Here is a 26,224-nt window from a genome sequence, read left to right on the forward strand (position 1 = left end):
CTAGCTGCTCTTCTGTTGTGGCTTAAGTGCCTCAGATACTGATACGACACCAGACTTGGTTAAGGAGAGTCGGAGCAAAGTTCTTTGAATGGAAAGAGCAAATGGAAACAGAGGAGGCAGAGATAACTGTTGTCCATGCACGTTGTGTGTGTGTGCACGCATGTGTGTGTGTGTGTGTACCAGGTTTTCTTATCCTTATGGGGTACCTATTTCTGTCTACAATGTGGGGTTATGGGGACCATTGCTCCTTGTGGGGACATTTTCTTGGTCCCCATGAGGGAAATTGTTGTTATTGGGTTAGTGGTTATGTATGTGATGGATGGGGTTAGGGTTAGGATTATGGTAAGGGTTAGGCTGTAGAAATTAATGAAAGTCAATGTGAAGTCCCCACAAGTGATGAAAACACGACTGTGTGTGTGTAAGCGTGTGTGCGTGTGTGTAAGCGTGTGTGTGTGTGTGTGTGTGTGCGTGTGTGTGTGGGGGTGTGTGTGTGTGTGTGTTATTACTGACTAAATGAGTCAGCACACTGCTTTTTTAACACTGCAATCCCAGTTTTCAGAATTTCAATAACTCACATGATGCAAAGACTATGTTTAAAAAAATCTGCAAAAGTGAACCAAGTGGATGTCAGTTTAAGGACATACGGATCTGCAGAATTTATGAAGCACTCTTTAAACTGTGCAAAAGCTCTTAAATGTGTTTTATCTGTTCGTCATTATTTATGACAAGATTAGCGTGTAATTTCCCTCTTGTCAATGGTATCCTTGCTAATTTGGTTTCACAATTGTGCCAAAGGAATGTGGAAAAGATTTTTACGTAACTGACACTGCTTGCCTAAACAGGGTTTAGACTTATTCACTTCCAAGACAGAAGGATTAATATCACTAAATTCTACTTGCAAACTGAATATGCAGAAAGCCGAGAGGCACACTTACAATTAAATCACACGACTGCCATTCGGAACAATGTTCACTGTGAAATCTTTTATCAGCCATACATGTGTCAAAGGTCAGGTTGTGTTTTCTTCAAATAAAAACAGCTTTCCAGGGATTTTTATTCAAAGTTTCCACATCACTTTCATGAAGAGTTTCACCACTGCCCCGATGCTGCCGCGGAGGCCACACGAATGCACACTAACGCAATGTTTACCGAGTAATTTATGATTAGCCTTAATGATTGAAAGTCTTAATGGACACATGGTTAATGATCAACGTCTTTAAGGAGTTCATCTCAAGCACTGACACATCTCATTTAGCTCAGGTTCACTCACGGTCAGTCACAGAGCAAGCATGTGTGAAAACATCTAAAGAGTTATTTAAAATTAAATAGTGTTGTATTCCTTTTTAATTGTGTTATTTTTAGTTAAAAAAAAACAGATGTGCAACAGCATTAAAAATATAGTTGGGTAATAAGGCATGGATTGTAGTATAGTTTTGGTATAGTTCTTAAAAAGCTAACTGAGAACTAAGAATACTAAACCTGCAAGCTCATCAATTGATATTTGTAAAAAACTGTAGTGTATGTTTGTCCTGTATGTTGTTTGGACAAAAGTAGCTAATTCTTTTTTTAATCATTGTTACAAACTCCTAATCTCTCTCTGCATACAGAGTACTCTGTCACCTTCAGGTGACCAGACCAAGCTCTGCACCGGCAGTGGCTGCATGGTTCTGTTGCATTCTCCTGAGGAGGAGACGGTTCTGCAGTTTTCTCAGCACTCCCAGTCAGTTTAAAGTCTTCTTCTGGACAGTAAATGTGGCTCCATGACGTTTTGAATTTGGCTCATGCTGGATTTGCTTCTGTACAGTAAAAAATTTAAATTAAAAATCACCATCATTAGCATCCCATAATTGTATGAGTCGACATCCAGCACTTGTAATTTTCCCACTTGTAGCTCTGCCACACAACTGGTGTGTTGGCGGTTTCCATTTCTGGGAAGAGTTCAGCTTGTGTCACAGGTGACAGCTCAAGTTAAATGAGGGGAACTTTGACACCACGGGGTTTCCCTATAGGATAATGGTCCCAAACACAAACAAAACCTGTTTTTGGAATGAATAAACGTTAACCTTCCAGAACTGACTTGACCTTCAACCTTGTTGAAGATTTAACATCCCTGCTTAAAAAGTAGCACCTAACCAAAATACCAAGCACTCTGTGACCTCTCTCAGAAGACAGGCCAAATATCCACCTAAAACTGTGCAAGAAGCCAGACGATGGCTGCAAGAAATGTGCCTTATTAAAAATATTTAGCCAAATATCAGTGAGGGTGTACACATATTTTTATGTTTGACCATGATTACAACTGGACTCATTTAAAAACTATTTTGTACTTATTTTTACTGTGTATTAAATATAGCATCTATAGCGCCTTACACAGTTTTATGTTAAACTGTGAAAGGTGACCTTGGGGGTCAAGAAAGGTGCCTACAAATAAAATGAAGCATAAAATTGTTGTTATGCCTGTCCTACTTGTGAGCGGCGGTAAAACTTTGCACAGACGAAACTTTGGTTTGACCTGGTTTCTTTCCCCGACGAGGTGAGACATTCAAATTAAAAAGGCATCAAAGTCTAACCTTTACCTTTATTCTCTTGGTTTTCGAGTTCAACTCGTTCAGGTACTCATTGACAGACGGTGCCACTGTCATGTCGTTTCTTCTTGTTGATTTGTGAGGGAATTTTGACTCAGCCTAAAATGTTCAATGAAAACAACATGCAGTCAGGCCATTTCGCACATTTTGTAAACGTTTTTACAGCTTCCAGCTGGAACAGCTTGTTCGGTGTGTAAAAGGTGAACTATGCCAAGGATTAAAATCTGTCATGATATGTACTGGTTTATAGAACCAATAAGAAAAGCGATGAGTCATAATTGTAAAAATAACCGTGATAATATTTTTTTTGGTATAATTTATGGAAAGCAGAGGCAACCAATGAATTAGGATCTAAAGGTAGACCTTTACATTATTGTTATCTTTTACCTGCTGTGTGATTTGTTGTCTCACCTGGATAAAGAGAAGCATAATTAAAGTCAAATTCTTGATACATTTTTTAGGAAAAATGACAAGAAAGATTAACTCTTAATGTGCTTAAAAAGAACCCAAGTGACGAAAAACAAACGTAATCCTCACTACTCTGTTTTTTTTGTTTGGTTCAGTTTTGATGAGACAAAATGTAAAAAAAACAAACAAAAACAAAACAAAAAAACAAAACAAAAACTTTAGCGAAGCAATGTAGGTGTGTGAGTGAGTGACTGGAAACTGGAATTGGAAAAGACGTCAAGAATGACAGCTGGATGTGGAAACCTGTCCTAAAAATGCCGCCACATCCACACGGACACCGAGCACGGCCCAGTCTTCCCTGAGCAGGTTAGTGTGCGAACGCGCAATGTGGAAAAAATAAAATGAAATAAAAAAATCACAGAGAACACCATAAATCTGTTTTCATCTTCTTCACGCACGTGTTTACACAGGGAGGCAAACAGGAAGAGATAAGAGGTCTGTCAGCACTTCTTATCTGTAAACTGAGGAGTGCGCTCAGACAGGTGAGGATGTTTATCACATTTTGAGTTTACAGCATGCAGTCTAGTCGTGTCCCATATCATAAAAAGATGCAGATGGGTTTGATGAATGGAGATGAGCTACAGCGAGCAATCACACTTAATTAGAATACCAACTTCTGGTTTGGATGACTGACAAAAGGGAGCTGGACGGTTTTGTTGGGGTTAAAATCCTTGGTAAAAACTTAATCAAACGGTCAGAAGGAATCATAAATAAGAATCTGCGAGCTGCACTTCACCTTTTTCTCTGTTCTCTCATCTTGCAAAGTGGGAGAACGAAAGAGACAGTTTGGCAAAGAGTGCCATTGAAAACGAAGGTAACAAAGGCTGCATTGCAAACACCGCCTGGGTTGTCTGTTCAGCAAATTGTGGTTTGGATCAGCAAAGAGTAGAGAAAAACTCTGGGGAATCCAGAGGGGAACATTAAGTTATTTTCTGATTTGGTCCCAAGGCTGCTGACAATCATAAAACTTTACTTGACATTGTTACGTATTGACCTTATGTATATGCAGCTCTGGAAAAAAAATGAAGAGCCCACTGCACTGAACCCCACTAAAAACCTCATGGTTATTCCACCAAATATTGGTTTCTGAACTCTTCCTGAGTCAAAACGTTAGTATTGTTGTTTCTAAATGAACATGGACTTTGTTTTCTTTGCATTATTTGAGCTCTGAAAGCACTGCATCTTTTTCATTATTTTGACCATTTCTCATTTTCTGCAAAAAAACAATTACTGAATTTGTGCTTGTAATTTCAGAGACATGTTGTCAGTAGTTCATTTTACTTAAACGTGTACCTACAAAAGGTAAAGTCAGAGAAACCGATCATTTTAAGTGGTCTTTTATTTTTTTTCTAGAGCTATATATCTTGCACAAACATATTAAAAATGAATTAAAACAGGTTGAAAATGTTCTAATATTTCAATGATTGTGTCCAATCTACAACTTAAAAAAAAATCTTTACAACCACAAACACCAAAGTATTTAGTCCCATTTATTCTTATAAAGCCATAAGAAGTTTTATTTGATGTTTGCCACAAACTGTCGAGGGGACAGCATGTTCAGTATACTAAAAGTGTGTAGTACACTAAACAGAAGGGCTAATGCTAATGCTACCACTGCTAATGTTTGTGCTAGTAACAGAAGAAAAACAAATAATGAATGGGCATTCTATTGAGGGTAGACCAGTAGGTGCCTCCATGCATTGCTTCAAGCTCTCCTTATGCATTGCTATGGCAGGATCCAAATAGAGTAAAATGTGGTTCTACAAAGCATCGACTCAATATGAATGTACATTAAAGCTTTTTTTTCCCCTTTCTATTTCTTAGAATTTAATTTTATTTTTTGTTTCTTTTTACCCTTCCAGTTCCCAAATATGAATTTTACATAAAATCCAAACAAAATCCACAGAAGATGGTAACCATAATGTGACATAAAGTGGAAAAGTTTGGTGTGAGCACTTCTGCATGACCACTGTTCTGTTTATGATCTTCTGTTTAATTTCGTTCTTTCGGCAGCTTTGTTTTGTCCACCGCTTTGGACTTTGTTTAGACGTAATGACAGTTTGTTGGCATTCCTTCCCATGGAGATCACTTAGATGTTTTTCAGAATCTGGGTCGAGTGTTTACATTCGGCTAATCCTTGTGCTTTCCACTACCGTCCAAAAACAACTATCTGCATACCACCAAACCTACAAAAAAAAAAATCACAACAGGGATCGATACAGTTTTCAGAACTTAAAAATTATTTCATTATTAAAACAAAAAGGGAAACTAAATGGATAAAATTACATTACTAAGGTTAAAACTAAAACTTTTTTACAAATAAAAATAAAATTACACTTAAAATAAAAAGATACATCCTTTAGATGAAAGAAATCCAATCTTTAACAGCTGTAAGTTAAAGACACTTCTTACAGATACATTTCTCTTTTCCTGCGAACAATAGCAGATACAAAGAGAGCTCAATTAGCCATCTCTTTTGTGCCATCATTGTTTAAACACCCACTCAGGAAAAAAAAACATTCCAGAAAAAGATGTAAATGTGTTATTAACTTGGGGTTAGATCGTAAAAGAACAATATTTAAACAGTGCACAGTTTATTAAGTGGTTGTTTCATGGTCTTTTGAGGGCATTAGTAGTTAACTAGTTAGCTCTGGGATCAATCAAATAAAACAAATCCATGCCAAGTTTATTCATGGAGGATCTTCCTCAAAGAAACCAGCAGTATGCAATGCAATTAATGCATAACGGACCAGCACCGGGGGGGGTGTTGGTGTAGGGGGGGGTGGGGGGGGTCAGAACAGCAGCCCCACGTTAAACAGACTGAGGAGAAAATAAAATACAGAGAACAGAGAGGACTGATAGAAACTCAGGGATCCGCTGAGCCCAGACAGACTGCCTGTGATGACAGTTTGGTGTGTTGATGTGTGACAGATGGTGGATTTAATCCTGAAATTTATTTTCAGCATGTTTCGGCTGTATCCTGATTGCTGTGTTTAGAGTTTTGTGTGAGGTTGGCAAAATTTTGACCTTAATTGTGGATCTGAGTGCCGTTTTCAAAAGGAAAAAATATTCAGCAATGATATATATATATATATATATATATATATATATATGTGTGTGTGTGTGTGTGTGTGTGTGTGTGTAGCATCAAAAAATGCACACATTTAACATAAACTTACTTTTTTAATGCTTTTCCATTATGTTCAAGAATTGAAAACAAATACTTCTCTAGTCCTCGATGTGCATTTTACATTTCATTCAGCTGCACACTTGAAATCAGGTTGAACATTTGTTTCCAGAAATGAGCTGTAGAATAATCATTATTAACTTTTTTCACACCGGTGACATTTCACATACGCCAGTCCACAGGAGATCATCAGGAGCCGTGTCAGTGGGACTCATGTCTGCCAATCAGTCTCAAGGCCTCTCAGCATATTAACTGTCTGAATCCAATTAAGAATTATTATGTTATTAAATCCCATCACTCCATGGCTAAATTTGTCGCACAGCCTTTGCTCAACTTTTTCTGCCTTCATTTCCTGCAGCAGGAGCAGAAGTGTTTTCCGCCCCTTAAATATGTGGGTGCATTGCCAAAGGCTTCATCTGACGAGAACAAGCTTGCGAGTCTAGAAAAATACCTCAAATTATTGGAAAACATGGGAAAATATTTTTTTGAAGCTGCAAATAAATGTTCCAGTTTGGTGTTTTTGAACATCCCAGCTTCCTGAAAAGTGCTCTACCTCAATATCTGTGAACTTGTTTTCTTGTCAGACAATAGACAACAGATACCCTGAGTGTTGTGAACAAACAGAAGTAATAAAATGAAAGCTAGATACAAGAAATTTGTCTTTACTTCCAGGCTTTGATATCCTCCTCGGTTTGCATCAGTACGAGTTCTGCGACATGCCGTCAGACTCCAAAGAGTTTTAAGATGTGAAAACGTATCTCACACAGACGGAGACTCCTGCTGGGAGTGAGTGGGAGCAGAGGAAGTTTGGGCCTGATTTCTCTGACATTCTTCTCAAATGAAGATAGCATATGTTTGGGCCTGCAGAAAAATCCCTGAAATTACATCTGATCTAACCTCTGCTCCTTTCTTGTTTTGATTGGATATGCCAAGAAGACAAAATGATGCATGAACACGAGATTATTTCTGTCCAAACGCAGCTCTTACCCATCAGAGAGGGCGCCACCTGACAGCAACAATGGAGGATCTGCAGGAAATTCTCTTTAGTACTTCTTGGTGTTCAGAGTGACTGTGTAGATTTATTGAAATCTAAAAGTTGCAGATTCAGTTTCAGCTCTCTCCTGCCGCTTGGGCGAGGTGCTTATCTCTACCGCAGGTTGCCTAGTGATCTGCGTGTCAGTGTGTGGATGTGTGCGTGTTCGTGAGAGTGTATTTAAATATAGCTGCAATGCTTAGCTTCAAAACAGAGCGACGGACAACTTGAAGGAGAAAAAAAGGAAGGCATTCGGAAAAATTTGCAAGTCACGAATCCATAAACCAATCCATTTTTTCAAGTCAGAAGAAAAGCCCAGCAAACGTGATGCTTGAGTTTATTGATTTATTAGAATGATAAGAGCACAGCAATAAAAATGTCATAAATAAAACACAACTTCACCCCTTGATCTCCTCACATAAGATCTGATCATGTTTAACTGAGTTATAGAAAAAACTTTCTTTTAAACAGCAGGTGGGAAACATCTGATTAGTTCGACCTCATTTGTTTAATCGCAGAGGAAACCAAAACACAAACCTGCATGTCATTTAGTTTCAGTATAAATAGAGCCTCAGAAGTTCATTATTCAATCATATAAAATATAAACTGTTTTGTTCTTACGCAGATCCTACATTGTGTAGAGATTATCACTTTGAATATAGCACATAGTACACCTACACATATCAAACTGTACTTATATATTCAGGTATGATGCAAATTAGCAACATTGGGTATAATTTGTTATAATATTTAAATAAATTTCTTTTCAGTGTCAGGTATAAATATTATTGTTGCTATTTCCAAACAGTGTTAGGAAACTCAATAACAACAAACACAGAACTCCAGCCAGATGTTGTTCACACTCCGACTGGTAGGTGGCAGCAAAATATGTGTGTCCAACATGCATCAATGGGCGTCTTGGCTGCATTTAAATCAAAAGGTTCAGTTGATTTCTAAAATGTGACATGCCACTGCAAAACCAGGAGCAAGACACCAGAGCAGAAATAGAGAAAAAATAAAAATAAGGATCATCAACTCCTGCTAAAATAATGATTAACTGTTGTTTTTTTCTTTTTTTTTTTTTTTACAAAATATTCTAGTTGAAGTAGTGACAAAATCACTCCATGATTTAAATTGCAGTTTAGGATGTTTTAAATGGCAGACATTGTGTTTGAATTCAGCTTGTTTACAGAGTATTATCTGAGCAGTCAGGGCTGCAGGAAACTCAAAGCTGATTAACGTACCAAAGCCAATAACACACTTTGTTATTGGCTTTGTTCAATAAGCTGCACGTTTGAAAGAAACCCATGGCAAATAGTGTTAAGTTAAGCTGCACTTCTCAAATCTGGTCTTCTTTGTATTCATCCAAAGCATTAAAATCATGTGAGGTTAATGGCATACTCAAACTTTTGCAAAGGATTTTTGTATTAAAACCTTTGCAAGGATCTTTGGTCCAGGAACTGGAAAGTGAAGAAAGTCAGACACACTGACTCAATGTCACAAATAGAAAAACTGTAAGCAGTCTGCTCCATGGTGTTTAAAGAGAAAGCGGCTACATCAACAAGCTGATTAATACATTGTTTAAACCATCCATCCATTATCTTACATGTTTATCCTTAGTGGCGTCGTAAGGGGTTCTGGTGCCTCTCTCCAGCGGACAGCGGGCGAGAGGCGGGGCACACCCTGGACAGGTCACCAGTCCAAAGCAGGGCACCATGGTAAATATAAATTAAAACAATTACTTTGTGTGTGTGTGTGTGCTCAAAATACAGCAATTCAAAATTCAATAAAATATGACCAAGCTGATAAAATCTTGTTGTGGAAAGCCAAACATTAAAAAAATAACCCAGTTCTACTGACCCACTCGGTTTGCATCCCACCACCTGGACCGTCCATCTGCACTGACAGGATGAAACCAATGAATGTGACTATTTCTGACTAAAAAACCAGAATATCAACTAGGCTGTCTAAACATTAAATAAATCTGTCTGTGCACACTCAGTGTGCCAACAAAATCCTTCTATTCATCTGTCCATTCACTTAGGTACCTAACAGATTTACAGACAATATGCTCTGTTTTCTGCTTTTCTCCATGTTTAAATTACAAGCCTTGAACCTGACTGAATTCTCTGCCCCGACTAAAACAAAGGCCACGCAGATTTAATTATCACCAGCCCCATCAGAGAAGATAATGATGACTAATAGGCGGCCAGGTGCAGATATCTATCGTATCTGCTCATTGGTGGTTATGGAGATAAAAACAGATTATTATATAATAATGAGTCACTCGTCAGTTTAACAGTGTGGCATCTGTCCATCTGGGCGCGTCTTATGGACACGAGTCTCCTCAGTGTTTTATGAGTGTGTGCGTCTTCAGTAAAAGTTCCCAAGACGTGGTGAAAGGCAGCTTCTTTTCAGACCACTTATTCAGTACCTTGCATCAAATGAGGATAGAAGTAAATCTATTTTTCTTTCTGCCAGGTGACAAACAACCCAGAAGTTAAGCTGATCGGCTGAAACCTTCCCCAAATGTCCAAGCTAACACAAAGCCTTGGAAAAGCATTCACTCCCGTAAAGCTTTAATCAACCTTGCCATGTTTCGACTACAAACACCACCCCTGACCTGAAACACGGTGGTGGCAGCAATGAGGATTCTTTTTCAACTGGTTCATGAATCTGATAAGAGTTGCAGTAAACATGGAAGGAGCTAAAAATCCAGGGTGATCTTTAAAGAAAGTCTGTTCAAAGATGCATGAATTCAAAGAGGTCATGGTCCTTCTGATAGGACAATGACCTAAACATTTCCAACACTATAATAGTTTATTTGATGGAAGAATGTTTATGATTTATGAATCAAAGTGCAGACCTCATGTGAGGATATGTGGCAGTCCTTGAAAATTGCTCCTACTTATTGCAGTAACTTCATGTACAGGCAGCTGGACGATGATGAACACTGACTTCTGTTGTCAGATTGTCGCCACTGTTTTCTCTAAACAAACGTAAGGCAGCAATGACAGGATAAAAACAGACATAAAGCCAGCAGAGCTTGGAATGTCTGAATTGGTCTAGTTCCAAAAAAAAAAAAAAAGGTTAGGCTGAACAGGAAGAAGCTGCCCAGCAGCAAAGCTTTGAGTTCCTTCACCTCCTACAAAAATGACAAAGACTTATTTTTCAACCCCTGACCTGGGACATGCAGCTGTGCATCATCCCAAATTACTGTTTGCAATAAGAACTTTGTATTTCTATTTGAAATCCCTGGTCTTTTTAAATGCAACCTTTTTCTTTGCTTTTGCTAAGGGTGAGGATTTCTTTAACGTACCGCTTCACCACACGAAAAGTAACTTTCGAAAGAACTGCAGCAAAATCAAAAGGAGCACGTGAGCAACATAGAGAAACGTCTAACAGAGAGAAGCCGAATCAGTACAGTGGGTTCACACATGTGACTGTGATAGTGCATAGTTCTATTGCGTAGTTCACACACTGAGCTACACAAGCTGTTACACGTGAATCAGGGAATGAGGAAGACAGCCTTGAACTCTGCACACTGATGCCATTTTATCGCCCCTTTCTTTCCCCTTCAGCAGTCTTTCAGAGCCAGTGAATGGCTGCATTATCCCGACTCAGCTTTCAGGGATGTTTGCAGAGGCAGACAAAAAAGAGAGCGAGGGACTAAATGATGTTTTTATAAATATGATGTTTTGAGTCTATTTTAAGGTATTCCACTCCTAAAGTTGACAAAGAGAAACCGGAGGGATTCGTGAACAGCAGCAGTTTGAAACTGTTCAATCCACTCAATAGGGCTGTTAATGGGTATTTTACTGACACCACAGCCGAGTGAAGCATGCGAGACGCAGCACAATGTGCCCATATGATGGGAGTGACGAGTTATAAATTCAGAGTGTTCGTTGTTTTCTTCACCACCATTAATTTGACAATTCAGACATTTAGATTTGTTTCACAGTCCTTTATTGCAAAGAGTCCTCAGTAGTGTATCTGCTTCAGCAGCTGAAAGAGGTTTCTGGCACGTTCTGCCCGACAGTGAGGGGAGTGATGCAGCGGCAGCTCGAAGAAGGAAAACGTGAAGCTTCGAGAGAAGCTGAGCTCGGTGATTGGATTCAGCGGCGGCAGGCGTGGAAGGCGAGGAACCTGGCACTGAGGTACGACCCTGCTTCTCGCCTGCAGCCTTCTGCCCACTCCACCTACACACAAGGTAACAGACAACGCTTCTGTTAGTGAAAGACAGTCATTAAAAAAATAAAATAAAATAAATGTTTAAGTTGCATTGATCACATCCTTCTGTTAACATGTGTGAGACATGTTAACAGTATTGACAATACCAAAGTATTGAGACTTTTCATGCTTTCTGGTGAAGCTGCAAACAGTTCACCACAAAGCTGTTCACGAAGTTTTAATTCAGCTTAGTCCAAACATACTTTATTGATCCCAAAGGGAAATTGGTGCCTTTGGGGACTCTTTGTGGAAATATTTGATCAATATTCTAGCATGGCTCGCAGATTTGTCTTTGACTCGTCCCTAAGGTGCTCCGTCAGGCTGATGCCAGGGCTATGGGCATTTCCTCCATAGTTAACACACTCATTATGTCCTTAAAGACCTTGCATTGCAAACTGGTGTGCAGTCATGTTGGAATGGGTAGGAAGCATTTCCAAGATGTTTCCACAGAATCAAGAAAATATAATTTAACAAAATGTCTTGGTTACACAAAGAATCAAGAGTTGTCATTGTACAGGCAGCCAATGCGAAACATGAACTCTATGATTTGTTTTTACTGCATTCTTCAGTACCCCACATACTCTGATGTATTTCACTCTCCAAAGGTCAGAGGAAGTGGACTCAAAGCAGGAAGATACGTTTTTACAACCGTGCGCGAATACTTGGTGACATAGAGTAAACTGCTTGGTGGGAAACTGTGTTTACATCAGACTTTTTTGTATGTGACATCAAGCTGATAAGGTTGAGAATCTGTGCAACCAGTCGCAAGGACACGCATCAGTCAGACTGCCACTTTGTGCCACACTGACAACTAACCAGTGGCTGCACTAATGGAGGATAAAAGGGCTAGGTGCCCAACTCACTTATCAAACTATCCACCGTCCATTTGGACTGTGGCAAATGAAGGAATTTGTTACAAGAAATGTATGCAATTAGTACACTTGTCTATGAAATCTCAATTGTCTCAACTGGATTTTGCTTAGCTCCATTGTTTCACAAATGTTTGTAGAGGAAATCTCCATCCCTAGGTGGTGGATACAAGTTGGAACGTTTTGGATTGTCTGAATTTAATGAGTCGGCTGTGTCACAAAATACTTTTGGGAATGTGACGTAGACACTTTAGTGCCTAAAGGCATATTTTTCTTGTCCCTTTCATCAATAAAAAGAAAGGAAATTAGTCATTCTTTAGTAAATATAGTCTGATATCGCACCTGTGTTTTTCCGAGGGACCAACAGGCATGGAGTTGATATTTCGGAGCTGAAACCTGAACATGAACATTCATCGTTTTCCTCCTCCTCCTCATGAGGATTGGTAACCATCGGCTGAGGACCAGGTGGGACGGATGGGGGTCTTGTTGGTGTAATTGCTGGGGTTGTTATGGCAAAGGAGGATTCGGAGTGAGCAAGGCCACCCCACGGTGTTACGTTGTCTGAGAGGAGGATGGAAGAAGGTCCTGGGTGATGCTGAGAGGACGACAAAGTCTGGAGCTGTCGGTTAGGTTTCTTGCGATTCGTGAGGCGTGGTTGATGGAGAGCAGTGGAATTAAAGGGAGGCGGGCCTGTATACGTTTGCACAGAAAAACAGAAAAGAAAGAAACACTTTTAAGATATGTCCTTGAAGAGGTTACATGCATTATGTGCCTTGGTGAGTTATTGTGAGCTTTTTCTCTGCATTTCATTTCTGCCAGAGTTTCAGCAGGAATCGCAAGAACGCTACATTTAAAATCCATCTCACCGCTTTCAATAAATAACTGTGTAATCAACATCATGCGGTAATTTGTAAGTGACAGATGTTGGTGCTGAATATATGATGAGTTATGATCTAAACCCCTAATGAAACTTTTCCTTAATAGAAAGCATAGACGTACTGTATTCATTTTTATGAGACCGTTGTTGTGAGCCTCATATTAGACTGTTAGATTCACAGACAATGCCTGAGCTGAAGATCCTGCTCTGTGTTGAAACCTCAGTGTGTATATGTAAAGCGTTACCTGTTCCGCTCCCAGATGAACCAATGAGAGGAATTCGTTTGCGAGGCATCATAAATCTGGGGAGCCAGAAAGCAAAATTCAATATCACTTTCCAAAGCCATTAGAGGTTTCCTGAAAACATGTCATCAATTCACGCTCCATCATAACAGACAGAAATAGCTCACAGGCACTAAAACACAAACATCAAGGTTGTAAAGTATAAATTGTACTAATTTGTCACCCCGTGTCCTTAGTTGAAATATACAATTATTGTGGCTCTTGAGGTGGTACACCACTGTTCTGTTCTCTTATGCTCTTTAAATAAAAAATACAAAAGTTAATCAGATTCACAACTTTGTGGGTAAAAACATTTAAGTTTGGATAGTTTTTTTTTCTATTAATGAATGATATCATATTTTCATATCTGCATTTTTTAAAAAACATTATCTGATATTAAAATGTGTTTAATAATATCTGAAAATGAATAAAAAAATTGAGAAAATAGAAAAACTGTGTGACATAAAGCTGTTGTTCCAGCTTTATGCCATGAATATTCTCTCATAAAACAATTCAATCTGTTTGCAGGGGTCTGGATGAGCCTCTTGACATTTAAGCTTGCGGCTGATGAGCACAGGATGCTCTTTAAAGTCTTTGCAGTTTTGCTCTCAAGCTGGGCTTCCAGTGTTTTTTATGGTGGGGAAATGGAAAGCTGGGAGATGAGGAACGGCCATTACCGCGTCTGAAACTGTCCTGACAGCGGCAGGAAAAAAAATCGACTTTTATAGAAAGCTGACATTTCTGAGACGGACATTGGGACTAAGGGTAAACAGAGGACACAAACAGAGACAGTGACAGGAGCCTCTGAGTGTGTGTGTGTGCGTGCGTGTGTGTGTGTGCGTGTGCGTGTGTGTGGGGGTGTGCGTGTGTACCTCTTTGACTGATGCAAAATGTTGCTCGTTCTCCACTTTTGACAGCTGCGCTCTTATGCCTCGCTCTCATGGGTGATGCAAAACATCCTTCACGGGAACAGTTCCCCTACTGGCACTTCATCACTACAGATGGTGATGATTTCTCAGGCTCTATTCCATAAGTTATTTCTTCTCTCCACACATGTTGGACGGCTGAAAAAGGACTACACAACACAGCCTTCTCCTAAGCCACAAAACAAAAAACAAACACAAATCCAGGCCTGGGCAGGCATCTCCCTCTGCATCTAGTCCCAAAATGTCTTGTGTGATGATTGTTTTTTTTTTCTTTCTGTTTCCTCTATTTTGACGCAGTTTCCAGAAAAACCACTGGGACTTTCAGCGCAGCAGGAAACGTCTCTACATCGACCTCGCTCTTCTTAACGTCACGTTTATGTTTTCAGCTCCCCACTTCCTCACTCTTCTCCCATCCTTTCTTTACTTTATGTATGACAGAGCAGAGAACAAAGGGCGCTAAAGGAAACCGGATCCGAGGAGCTTTCATCAACTTTCTCTTCATGTCCCTCCTCCTCTAGAACCACTTGGCCCCGTTTTCTCCTTCACTCAAGCTTCCCCTCGCTTTCTTTCTCCTCTTTCATGCCGAGTGCAGGTTAGTGAGATGGGCACAAGACAAAAGGTAATTTGAGATCATAATAAAATATTCATATATTCATGAATACCTGCAGCCTGTCTGCTCTAACCTCAATAAAGCCCCCCATGCATGGAGATAAAGTGGCATGCAAATTGGCATGTAACGGGGCTCCCATGGTTAAAACGTCTCTTATCAAAAGAAGCCAAATGAATTAAAGGGGCATGCACTGTACTATCACTTTTACGTTTCCTTTTCAATTGTTTTCTGGTTTGTAGCTCACTGCAGATCTTTCATTTCAATGTCTAAAATTGAGTAAAAGGTAAAAGAAGAAAGGTTGTAAGGCAAAAAAAAAAGACAATCACAAAACAGTCACAAAAACAACAAAAAGATGAGGTGGATCATGTTTTGTTTGGAAACATCTGGACATCAGTGGATAATAAGATGTCAAACCAATACAAAAGAAGTGAAGCAATTTGTCTGGTTTCAGTTTTAGTTCACAAAGTGAAGATGTACGTAATGCTCCAAGTGAGGCAGAGGAAGTCAGGAGAAATGTTGTCTGATGGCAGACGTAACAAATCGACACCTTTAAAAAAGATTTAAAAGCATTCTGCGACGGACTCAGTCTGTTGATAATTCAACACGCCATGACAAGAACTGCAGCATGAAGCACAGAGTTCATATTGGTGTACTTTCTGCTCCAGTTCTGACTAGCATTGTTATTCTAGTTGCGTCAACACAATCCTTCTATGATAGCCCAACCATTGAATGATTAACAACATAAACTATATCAATCTGCTTGAGGCAGGTTTTGCCACCACCAGCTAACGCTATATGTAATGGATGGAAGAAAAGTAAAAATACTGACATATTGTCAATCTACAGCTACAATCAGACAATCTCTCATTTTTTTCCATGTTTAGACATAGAAAAAAAATCTGTACCATTCAACCACATAAATGCTAAGTCATTCCTTTGAAGCGATGGCTCTGTTTAGGCTTTTCATCCTGGTGAATCTTCACAGAGATCGCTGTTGCGGTGTCGTAGCTCATTATTTTTTACTGTGAAAATTCAGTGGTGCAAAACAAATACATGACAAATTAGTTTATTGATGAGTGTAATTAACTTTTGTAGAGAACTTAGAAGCCAGCAATGCTGTTTTTCACATGATGACCTCGAGGTCAGCTTCTGTCAACAACCCTAGAACTGTTATTGCTTTCCAAAAGATGAAGCAGGGAAACATTTGAGTGGAGCTTTATTAATAATTCATAAACTAGTTTATGCTGTGCCTGTTGTTGTTAAGGTTAAGCAAGAGGGGGAGTGAACTGAGCTTGTTTTTGTGAAGGGGAAACTTTATGCAACGTCTCCTTCAATTTTAAATGCTTCTGACACAAGGCTCGTCTTTTGCAGGTTTTCTTCCTGTATTGACCCCCATTCATTTTCTGATCATCTCTGATCAGTTTCCCTGAGGACATATTGAGAGCATGATGCCATCACTGTTTCTTTGTGTGGAAAACGTGTTAGTGGCGATTTGGACTTAGTGATTTAGTTACTGATTAACAGAGGGGGACTTTCTCCATGTCCTCACAAGAAAAGACGGCTCCACTATGAGCCTGCAAAACCAGTTATGACACCACAGAGTATCCACTCTAAGACTGCACTCACACAGAGGTGACGGTTTGAAATTCCCAGCAGATGACTTTAAGCTACCATATGCCTGTGTTCACCCTCTTATTCGACATTTAGCATGACGCACACGAACAAGGTTCAAGCTGCCTCACACCTCATGACGCAGCTACATTTACATTCTGAGACACACAGATACAAGATATATGCAAAAGTCGGTTTTTAACACCACAAACTAGGAGATAAGAAGACAACGGTTTGCACAAAAGACTAAGAAATGAACATTATTTTTTGTGGTTGCAGAAATTGTGCAGGACGCTCTTCCAAATGACGCCTGCATTGATTGTGGCCTTGAGCTGGACATGTCACAAGTTGGCTTTGGTATTTAATATCAGGAATGGACGATGCATTTCTGTGTGCAATTCCAAGGGAACTGCATGGTTTTTTTTTTGTCTAACGTTCAAATAGAGTAGAGTAGCTATACACAGAAAGCATCTGTCATACTTCCTCATTCTAAACAATATTTCTTAACACTGTGGATAGTCACTGTGAGCAGTTCTGGATTTGTTTTCATTAGGACTAAACACAGTCCCAGAACTGCCATAAATGAACAATTTGGCATAATTCGCTGGAGCATATACCACAGATGAGCCAAGATACTTTTTAGTATGAATTTAAAAACAGCCAGAAAAATTTGAAGCAGCTCTTGATGAGAAACAAATGTTTGTTGTGCTTATTATTGAAAGCCAAAGGATCACTTGGAGCACAAACCACATTTTACAAATTAGTTATTGGCAAAAATCCAAACTGTTCTTCAAGTTTTTTTGTAATAAAACCAGTTATGTGAAACTACTCTCACTAGGATTATATTCAAATTCAAATCTAAATCCCACTTTCAAAGGCAACTAGTCTCAAAATTGATTGAAGGGTCTGATTAGAGCCAACATTTAGAATAAGCATTTAACACGAGCGTTATTATTTACAGGTGAGCCTCATGTTAACTGAATTCATTTCAAACATTTGTGAACTTTCTACAGGAAAATAGTTAAAATTCTTCTAGAAAATCCTGCCAGAAGTTGATGTCTGGTCATAACGTTTGCAGCAGGGCAAGACAACAAAACAGTGCTACAAACTGCTAGACATGCTTGTCATGAAGGAGTTTAATAATTTTAGGAACAAATTGTGTTTCATTTGATAAAACCTTGTAGTATTAATTGTGTTGATTCATTTACTTCATCTATTAGTTTAATTTGCCAATAAATCTAATTTGTAGTTGTGGTCGAATTATTTTTGGCTGAGCTGTACATACTGTAATGTATTTGCGTTAATTCTGTTAAAACAGTTTCTAAAACAGATTCTTATCATCTTCATTCATCCACAAACACATTGTTTTTGTAGAAAAAAAAAACCAACGCACAAGAAATCTGGAAAATTTTAGACCTTTAATTAAAAATGGTTTGACTTATAAAACATCAGTCAAGATAAAAATATCAACGAAAGTCTTTTAAAAATAAATTATGCACTGCTTTGATCCTCTGACTGCATTTATGGCGTCTAACTCCAAAGTCACTTTTTCTTTTGCCACGTCTCTGCATCCATCCCAGCGTTCCTGAGTCGCAGGAGCTGGAGGCCGTGGCCGCAGACCAGGATCCATCCCACCTTCGTCGTCTTCTTCCTGTCCTCACAGGAAGCTGTGCTGATGTCTCCGTCCTCCGCTGGATTCTCTGGGTCATCGGTTGTCTCTTCCTCTTCGCTGCTCTTACAAACTGGGTCAACTGTTTCCTTCAAAACTGCATCAAACCCCATCATTTCATCCACTTCTTTCTCCTCCTCCTCCCACACTGCGAGCCCTGTGGCATCTGCAACGTGGGAGCACAGCGCCCCATTGTGGCTGATGCTGGTACCGCTGACTCTCCACAGACAAACCCTCTGATCAGAGGAGGTGGAAACCAGGAGACCGGGGCTCAGGAGCTTCAGGGCGGTGAGGGAGGCAGCGTGGGCCAGCGGGATGCTGAACTGGGAGTGCAGTCGAACCTGAAACTGGTTGGAAGGATTATCCTGCGCGGCGCGCTCATCGCCTATCTGAGAAAAGCCCCGGCTCCCCACAAGCTCCCCGTCTTCTGGGTGCTGCGCCCTCACTGTGGACACTGTCAGCTGCCCGTCATCTCCTCCGCTCGCAACTGTTACCAGGCAACCATCCTCTTGTTGTCCCAGTTTCTCCACCCAAACAGCCAATGAGTTGACGCCGCTCTGGTGGGCGGGGATGACGAGGCAGGGGACTGGCGAGGCTGCGGCGCCACTTGAATTCTGGGCCGGCACGGACAGACTTTCAGTCAAACGCCACACTGCGATGTTTCCATCTGTGGCTGCGCTGAGCAGGAGCCTGGACCTGTGGGAGGGAAACACATTCCTGCATCACGGCTAAAGAATGTCTAAAAACAGCTTTTTCTTTTTTTTTTTCCAAGGTGGAATGATTAAACATGGCATTTATATATTTACACTTTCGGGGTTGAATGCAGTTGGAAAACTCATGCATGGAGAGAGAGAACATGCAAACTCAAATAGAACGGGCCCAGCTGCGATTTGGATCAAAGAAATTTCAGTAACATTTTATTTGAAGGGGTGTGCGTAAGACTGATAAGACAGTGTCATGAATATGACATAACATCTGTTATGAACATGAAGAAGCCTTTATGAATGTTTATGGCTGCTGTCATGAAGTGTCATTGGGTAAATCATGACACTTTTAATAGAAAGCTGCTTTAAAAGCTGAGTCTATTTGGTGAACAAGTCCATGTTAACAGGGTTTCATTGATGACAGTGGCACTGATACTCCAGTATATTTCAGTTTATCATCATCTTTTATGCTTTTTATCAGAAACCAACCGATTTGAATCAACTATCAATTCTATCGCTGATCACCTATAAGTTCGGAGCTTATAGGTGATCAGCGGTTAAGCTGTCATTTGCTGAAGCATTTTGTGGAAATGTTTCTATATGTTTGGGTTTATATAATATATGTCTGAATATTTTTTTTAGATCCCATGGAATCAAGACAACTCACAAACTTCTGGACCCAGCTCTTTTTTTCAAAGATTCATTGAAGTTGTTTTGTTCCAGACTGAAGAAAACAACTGTTGAAGTAAATCATCACAAATATGATATGCACGACGGTGCTGAATGTATGCAAGCATCTTACAAATGTAACATGTATGAAGCAAAGACTTGATCACCTGTTGCCTTTGTCGTCCTGCAGGCTGCAAGTGGCGACGCAGAGAACACAGCGCTGGTGGTAAAACGTCTCCCACAGCAGGTCGATCTGATTTTCGCCTTCATTGACAGAAAACAATCTGGAGAAATAGCAACAAAATAATAGCAAAAAAAGTGTGTAAAACACGAGAACAGCCAAAGCTTATACAGATAGTTGGTTGGTTTTATTCTAATTCGCTGAGCCTAATTTTGTACAAATGTTTTGCGAAAGCGGAACAACCTGCAAGGTTCCCACTTCCAACAAATTACAACATTCAAAACTTTTCCAGGTTCAAATGATCATATCCAAAATGTTTGTTCCTCGTGTTTTCCTGGCAAAATTATTCGAACCACATATCCACAAGTCCAAACACTGAGAGACACCATTTATTCTCTTGATTAAGTAAAGACACCATACCGACCCGTCTGACAGTCATCAACACGTTCAGAAACATTGCAGCACTTAAAAAGCCTTCATCAACCAGACTAACCTGAGCGCCCCGTCACTGCAGGACAGAGCCACGAGGACGCAGCCCGTCTCTTCCTGCAGAACTTCTATGGACATGTACCTGCAAAAGGCCAAACCCAAGAGGACAAAGTTTATCCAGAACCTCAAATCTGAAGAACAAATCCGGTCATTTTCATTTCCTTGAACACATTTCAGCCCCACGTCTTCTGAGAAAATCTTTCTGTTCTGGAAGTGCCTTGTTGTTCCTGCAGAGTAATGAAGACCGATTGGCTAAATTAACTGTCTGACCAATCAGAGGGCTGTTCTTAACGTGCTAAGATGTCAGTGGAGCTGAAACGATTAATCAGATTAATTGTGACAAATCAATATTTGAAATTGCAATTAACCAATTTATTAATTGATTAATCATTAATGGAGATAAAAAAAATAAAAAAATTTTCTCAGAACAGTAATTAAATCAAGACTGTATAAAAAATCTATACATTTTGCATTTTAAGATAAAGGAATAGTTGCATTGTTTAATTATTAGTCATGATACAGACATGTCAAGATTTTGCTAACTTTTATTATCCTGTTCAAATTCTTAAGTTCATTGACAAAAAGGAATGAAAAACATCCCTTTGGTCCATTTTAACTGGCGCCACCTGGTGGCCACATCTCAATCCTACAAAATGAAACTGCACCTGGCTAGAATAGTAACATGGTTCTATTAAATAAATAAATGAATAAATAAATAAATGGATTATTAAGAATCAACTCAATCTAAATCATCCTATCTAAACTTGCCTTGACTCTGGGTCCATTTTCACAGTTTTGTGTCGGTTCCGCTTCTTCTCCCACTGCGCGTCCAGTCGGTGGCTCGCCACCTGGATCACCTGACAGGAAGGAGCCAGCCTCTGCCTGTCCCAGGCGACCAGCAGCCGATTGCACTGAATCTGAGCCCGGCCTCCGGCGGACAGCACCAGGGCGGAGAGAGTCTCTCCCTGCAGTCGAGTTATCGCTGTCGCTGTTCGCACACCCGAGATGTGGTCGGTAAGAACCGAGAGAACCTTGATGGTCCCAGAAACTGGGTTTATAGCCAGGACCGCTAAGCTAGTGTCCTCCCCTCCTGTCACCACTATCTCCCAATATGATTTGCTGCTTCCTGTACGTGCTTGTGAGTCAAATCCAGTCTCTTCTATCCTTCCCAGCCTGCAAACACACCAGATCCCCCTGCCATGTATGCCGTCTCTCAAGCTCCATCCTCCAGTTCTCCCTGCGTCCCCAGCACAGCCAAGCATCTCCCCCGGGGGCTGCGAAGTCAGGACGGCCCCCTGCTTGATGAAGACCAAAGCCCCCCGTCCGGGCCAAACCCTTGTGTGCGACGGCCAGAGGCTCCAGGAGCGATGCCCGCCGCCACAGGACACTGCCATCAGCCTCTCCTGTCTCACAGGGTCCCATACCACAAAGTGGACGCCGTGGAAGCCGGCGATGACGAATCTGACCTCCCTCGGCTCCTCTCCGATCGCATCTTCCGGTACCTCTCCTGTCTTGATTTCAGACTCAAGGATGAAAACTTTCTCCAGCCACTCCATGCCCCGGCAGGCCCGTTGGACTCTGAGCACCTCCAGCCGAAACTCGCCGTCTTCACGCCGAGTCCTGAAGATCCTCACACAGCCATCCTTCCCGGTGCTGTAAAGCAACCCCTGGTACTCGCACACCGAGGTCACGCCGTGTTTCCCGTGCACGCCGAACAGACAGCTCAGAGGCCGAAATGCAGAGTCACGCTCTTCTTCCTCTTTCCTCTGCAAGCCTTCACCGAGTTTCTCATGATCGGTTTTGTTCAGCTCAACATTTTCCCCTTCCTGAAACAACAGCAGCGACCCTCTCCTGTCTCCACACACCCACAGCACCTTGTTGGAGTGACGCCGGAGGCAGATGGCGGCTGTGAGCCAGCGCTTGGAGCAGAGAGGGAGGAGAAAAGGTGAAAGAGGTTCCACACTTAGGACTAATGAGCTGTTTTCACTCATTTCTACCTCCACACACCAGCGACAGACGAATCCTTCGGCACCTGATGCGAGTAAATACAGATTATCCGTTTCCTTTTTCCAAATTACACTGTGGATCTTTCCTGGTCTGCCTGTAAGACGTACATCAGACAGAGGACTGGAAGTGGGAAACACCTGGATGGAGCCGCTGATGTTCCCAACAGCACACAACGTGACCAAGGTGTCTGAATTTCTCACTAACACAGTTACTGTCTCCATCACACAATATGATGAAAACTCAGCTGGGCCTTCCCATATCGTCTCCCAGCTCCCACTGCTGTACTGGAAAACTGTCCCTCTGTCAGTACAAACCAAAAACCGACTCCAGTAAGTCTTCTCCTCCTCTCCTCCCACTAGACAAACCACTTTCGGAAGAGCAGGACCTGGAAACTTCAGGTCTGTTAGTTTCTCTTCCAGGCTCTTTTTCTCCTCACCATCTCCTACTTTCCACAGCCTAACCCCCCCATCTGCTCCTCCTGTTGCCACCCATTTGTCACCATCTCCTGTTCCCCTACCTACTGCTAGGGAACGCACTCCACCCGCGCGGTGTCCCTTCAGCGTGCGAATCAGCTTTCCCCCTCCTATCAAGTCCCAGACTAAACAGGCGCCGTCCTCTCCTCCGCTGAACGCGTACCTGCCTGAGAGACGGACAGAGAAGACTCTGGCCTGGTGGCCGTACAGGACCCTTAAACACGTCGGGTTAGGGTCTCCGCATTTCCCTCCAGGGCCGCCCAAGGTACCGACACCCCAAATCCGAATGCTGCGGTCGTCTGATGCCGATGCGAGGTACCCGTTCTCCTGGAGGTAAGAGATGCTGAAGATGACTCCGCTGTGACCCAACAGTCTGCACTCAATTGAAGCCTTGTGACCAGCGTTGATCATTTCATCACCTCGAGCGGGCTTCCAGATGATGATCTGGTTGAAAACAGTCCCACCAACCAAGACGGTGTCCGCCCATGAGTCATGCACCAGAAGAAGGGCAGAGTACAGCAGGCAGCCCTCCAGGCAGGAACAGTGAACCAGGGCGCTTCCTGTGGTAGAGTCCAGGAGAAGAGCGGCGTTATGAGCAAGGGCAACACAGAGCAGGAACTGCTTGTCTGAGGAAAGCCAGCGGACATCTAGGGCCCAGTCCCGGAGCTCCAACAGGGGCCCCAGGGCCTCCAAGCGAAGAGTCTCCACATCCTGGCACTCTAAATGAAGCCTGACGAGCCTCACTGCCTTTCCTCCAAATATGGCGAGGTCGTAGAAGCTGCTTGTAGAGGCAGAGTTATTTTCTAGAGATCAGAAATAAATAGACAAACAGATCAAGACAGCTGTGAGCTGAAATAGAGTTAACTCTTTTTTACAAGCATTGAACAAACATATCACAAATAACCCCAACCACAGATAAAGATTAGAGATGCACCAACATCAGTCAGAGTTTCCTTAAGAAACGTTTTTAAATTTAATAAAAATCAGACAGGACAGATGCTTCAATGGCTAAAGAGCGGTAATCTAACATACATATATCTTTGTTTTTTATTTCTTAGAGGAAAAAAAAATCTAACAAAAAACCATCAGTATGTGTCAGAGCTGGCAAAATTACTGCATCTCTAATAAAGCATCACTTTGACCATTTTTTTTCAACAAGGGCAAAAAAACCTGATTTGTTTTAGGCTCAAAACAACATTTTAAGCCAAAATATTTTGTAAATGTTGTAAGTGCAACTTTTACATTTATAACATTTAAGTGCAACATTCAGATTCAGAGAAAATCCGGGAAACTATTTTCCCGCTGTTTGAAAATGAATGCATAGCACCTGAGACGGTGGAGCTCTGCGTTGGCACCGTGTCCCGGCTCCTCACTCTGATCCCGTGGATCCTATAATGTTGCAGGACACTCAGCGAGGCACCGACATTTGGCCGGGGCAGGAGACTGTACACGGACAAGACTGGTCCTTCACCTGCCACAAAGGACAATGGGAAGACAGGCATAAGAGTGTGCATGAGTCCATAAAAAAAAGAAAAATATATATATATTTATATATATGTGTGTGTTATTTTGATTACCTTTAATTACTTTGAGTTTTTGCTAATCATATACCCTTTGCAAAAACTATTAGTTAAAATACTAATCATCAAAATCAATACTGACATCATTAAGATTTCAGCATCATTATATTAAGTTTAGCTCTAATCTCTTTGCTCATCAGCTTCTGTAGTTCATTGGTTAATTACCACTTTATGTGGTAGTAAAAGAAGAACGCTGCCAACTGATGATGGTTTCCAAAATTATAAGAAAAACTCTAAAACAAAATGTGGCATGCATTTATATTCAGTCCAGATGAGTCAGTCCTGAAACCACCTTTTTGCAATAATTACAGCTGCAGGTCTTTAGGGGTTTGTCTCTACCAGCTGTGCACACACAAAAACAGAATATTTTGACAATTATTCTTTGAAAAACTCAACCTAAGCCAGTTTGGACAGAAAGCATGCAGGTGTGAAGAGCAATTTCAAGTCTTGTCACTTGTTCTCATTTTGGTCTGGACTTTGACTGGGCCATTCCTTTATGGCCCAGTCATAAACATATATGGCTATATGTTTAATGTTGTCTCATTTTAAGATGAACCTTCAATCCAGTATCAAATCTTTTGCAGCTTTTAAACTGGGTTTCTTGCAGGACTGGCCTGCATTTAGCTTTATCCATCTTCTCATCAACTCTGACCAGCATCCCTATCCCCGCTGAAGAAAAGCATCACCACAGCATGCGTGAGGATGGCGTGTTCAGAGTGATGAGCAGTGTTTACATCTTTGTTTTTTTTTTTATTTAATCATACCCAAAAACCATGTAATTGAAGTGTGTGGTTCTAACGTGACAGAATGTGACTTACCTGTCAGCAGGAACCGATCCTGAAACAACTCCAAACCTGTGATAGGAGCCACCAGGGCAGCAGTCTCCATCTTTGCAGGTTACTGTTTAGTTTCAATTAGAAAATCATTCTGAATGCTTTCTAAAAGACACAAAGCTACTAATTAGAATTTGTAGTTTTGACGATAAAGCGTGTTTGGTGAACGCTGAAATGGATAGTGTGTTTAACTCATCTTAGCAATGAAAACAACACAACACGAAAAAGCTTTCAGTTAGCAAAACATGCTAACAGCAGGAGCATTTCATTTACATTTATTAAACAGAGGAATAAAATGCTCGCTTTTCGTATGGAATGGTAATCAATGCGTACCTCTTTAAAGCTCTAAATACAGCTGAAACATGTCTCTGACTTGTATTTTTTACATTGCTATACAGTTCTGTGAAAAGCAATTTTGTCCACATGTTTCTGTACTAATTCCGGTCTAACTCAACCAATAAAACTACAGGATCCGATTTCTGAAGGCTGATTGGCTGCAGGAACAATGACCTGTGCTTATTGGCCAAAAAACACACGTGATAAAAGGTGAAAAGTTGTGCTGCATTGAGGTGTTGTCTGTAATTGAAAAAGTGAGTATTGTTCACTGTAAGAAATACATTTAAGCTCACATTATTTAAAACCTCTTGTGATTTAAAAAAAAGTTTGTCTCAGATTGAAAATGATCTGTTTGTCTTTCAAAACAGTAAGAGATATGTCTTTTTAAAATTTTTCTTTCTGCACTGTAATGAAACAGATATAATTGCTATTTCTAGTAGTATTTATTAATATTTGCAATCTTCTTAATAATGAAAAGGAAAATATTAATTACATTTTATATATTTCCCATTAGAGCAAGCAAAGTCTTATAATTGCTGAGTCTCCGAGGTTGAATTGGCTTTTTCGTCATCACCCACATTTTTGGCTTCTTCCACAGATAGTTTA

At 40.8% G+C, this 26,224-nt stretch overlaps 2 protein-coding genes across 5 annotated transcripts; both read right to left on the reverse strand.

Annotated features, from left to right (window-relative positions):
* Positions 1–11,028: 11,028 nt before the first annotated feature.
* Positions 11,029–14,884, reverse strand: LOC103467121 (uncharacterized). The gene is made up of 4 exons (XM_008413206.2): positions 14,403–14,884; positions 13,495–13,550; positions 12,715–13,062; positions 11,029–11,472 (listed from the first exon to the last, which is right to left on the reverse strand). The coding sequence occupies exons 2-4, from the start codon at positions 13,544–13,546 to the stop codon at positions 11,255–11,257; spliced, it is 618 nt and encodes a 205-aa protein (XP_008411428.1). The 5' UTR covers positions 13,547–13,550; positions 14,403–14,884; the 3' UTR covers positions 11,029–11,254.
* Positions 14,885–18,076: 3,192 nt separating this feature from the next.
* On the reverse strand, positions 18,077–25,757 carry wdr6 (WD repeat domain 6). 4 transcript variants are annotated; one of them, XM_008413208.2, is made up of 7 exons: positions 25,616–25,757; positions 25,268–25,349; positions 24,197–24,340; positions 21,158–23,672; positions 20,394–20,471; positions 19,887–20,003; positions 18,077–19,042 (listed from the first exon to the last, which is right to left on the reverse strand). In XM_008413208.2, exons 2-7 carry the CDS (start codon positions 25,335–25,337, stop codon positions 18,220–18,222), a joined length of 3,747 nt encoding a protein of 1,248 aa, XP_008411430.1. In that variant the 5' UTR covers positions 25,338–25,349; positions 25,616–25,757; the 3' UTR covers positions 18,077–18,219. The 4 variants fall into 4 exon arrangements, with proteins under 4 accessions (XP_008411430.1, XP_008411431.1, XP_008411429.1 ...); XM_008413209.2 differs by having other exon boundaries at positions 25,268–25,387; XM_008413207.2 differs by having other exon boundaries at positions 25,268–25,757.
* Between the last annotated feature and the right edge of the window lie 467 nt (positions 25,758–26,224).

Source organism: Poecilia reticulata, linkage group LG7 (genome assembly GCF_000633615.1).
Source record: "Poecilia reticulata strain Guanapo linkage group LG7, Guppy_female_1.0+MT, whole genome shotgun sequence".
Classification (NCBI taxonomy): domain Eukaryota; kingdom Metazoa; phylum Chordata; class Actinopteri; order Cyprinodontiformes; family Poeciliidae; genus Poecilia; species Poecilia reticulata.